Source organism: Camelina sativa, chromosome 8 (genome assembly GCF_000633955.1).
Source record: "Camelina sativa cultivar DH55 chromosome 8, Cs, whole genome shotgun sequence".
Taxonomy (NCBI): Eukaryota; Viridiplantae; Streptophyta; class Magnoliopsida; order Brassicales; family Brassicaceae; genus Camelina; species Camelina sativa.
Genome location: NC_025692.1, coordinates 2,125,787 through 2,127,354, shown reverse-complemented (window position 1 = coordinate 2,127,354; position 1,568 = coordinate 2,125,787). Strand labels below are relative to the sequence as shown.

The 1,568-nt window shown below is 44.6% G+C and overlaps 2 protein-coding genes across 2 annotated transcripts in view; one reads left to right on the top strand and one right to left on the bottom strand.

Annotated features, from left to right (window-relative positions):
* The window catches only part of LOC104705681 (peroxidase 55-like), a 2,362-nt gene extending 1,249 nt beyond the window's left edge, over positions 1–1,113 (top strand). The window contains 2 exon segments of the mRNA XM_010421732.2: positions 43–234; positions 310–1,113. Coding sequence (XP_010420034.2) covers positions 43–234; positions 310–885 — 768 coding nt within the window. The 3' untranslated portion in view covers positions 886–1,113.
* The window catches only part of LOC104705682 (protein NUCLEAR FUSION DEFECTIVE 4-like), a 3,970-nt gene continuing 3,434 nt past the window's right edge, over positions 1,033–1,568 (bottom strand). The window contains exon 4 of the mRNA XM_010421733.1: positions 1,033–1,321. Within this exon, the coding sequence (XP_010420035.1) occupies positions 1,279–1,321 (43 nt within the window). The 3' untranslated portion in view covers positions 1,033–1,278. The remainder of the gene's footprint in view (positions 1,322–1,568) is intronic.

Below are 1,568 nucleotides of genomic sequence, written 5' to 3'. Positions count from 1 at the left end.
TTTCCCCTAAGTTGTGAATAATTTGGTTTGTTTTTTTTGTAGGGATGTGATGCGTCTGTGTTGATAGCATCTGAGAATGAAGACGCAGAGAAGGACGCGCCGGACAATAAATCTCTCGCCGGAGACGGTTTCGACACTGTGATCAAGGCGAAAACCGCTGTAGAAGCTTTATGTCCAGGTGTTGTGTCATGTGCCGATATTTTGGCTCTTGCTGCTAGAGACGTCGTCGTCCTCGTAAGTCCACGCTCCGCCATGACTTTTCATTTGATTAGCCATGTGTCAACATTATAAACTATGCTACATTGGCAGGCTGGAGGGCCAGGGTTTAATGTGGAGCTAGGAAGACGAGACGGGCTCGTCTCCAAGGCGTCTAGAGTGACTGGGAAGATACCTGAACCAGGGCTTGACGTGAGAGGTTTAGTCGAGAACTTCGCTAGTAACGGGCTTTCACTTACCGACATGATTGCTCTCTCAGGGGCACACACCATTGGATTCTCTCACTGCAACCGTTTCGCCAACCGTCTCTACAACTTCTCTACCTTCATGCCCCTGGACCCTACGCTCGACCCGGCCTACGCACAACAGCTGATGCAAACTTGCCGTCGTGCTGGCTGGGACCCAGACCAAGTCGCAGACATTGACCTAACCACCGGACGTGTCTTCGACAATCAATACTACCAGAATCTCGTGGCTCGGAAAGGCCTTTTCACCTCCGATCAAGTTCTGTTCAACGATCTTTCGTCTCAGTCTACAGTGATGAGGTTTGCTAACAACGCCGGAGAATTCTACGCCGCTTTTACTTCTGCTATGAGGAACCTTGGCCGCGTTGGGGTTAAGGTTGGAAACCAAGGAGAGATTCGAAGGGACTGCTCTGCTTTTAACTAGCTTTTATTGAACGATGTTCAAAACATAAAACATAAAACATGTAAATTCTGAAGCTTATGCTATATTAAAATGTCACCATAATCCACAATGGAACTTCTTAAATTGTATTGGTTGAGCTATTTCTCAAGATTAATCAGATCCCAAACATTTATTTGAAACTGAAATTTTATTTTATACATGGGAAGATCTTTGCGTAGATGTTGCCGCGGATATGAATACAAAAAAAAACGTACAAATCAAATACAAAATTGACAATAACGACAACAAAATTGATACAGAAAACAAACAAAAAAAATCGACACAGTGACGAAAACTTCTGTATCATCGGAGAATCGAAAACAAAAACCAAAGAATAAGAAGCTGAGCACGATCACATATGTTAAGGAACAGATCTTAGGTGCGGGTCTTGCCATAGAGGTGAGTGTAAACGGACTTGGTACGACGCACAAGAATCATACTCAAGATGCAAGCGATGATGCAGAATCCAGACATTATGAGTGACGTCAAGTAGAAACAGATAGAACCATTGCATCTAAGGGCGTCATTTGGATCAAACACGGATCCTTGTGCTTGCCGTTCTGCTTCCCGGTCATAGATGCTACTCGCAATCATACCCGAGAACACCAGGGATCCAGCCGGGTTTGCCAGTGTCAGGAAATTGTATAAAGCTCCAAACTTCTTCA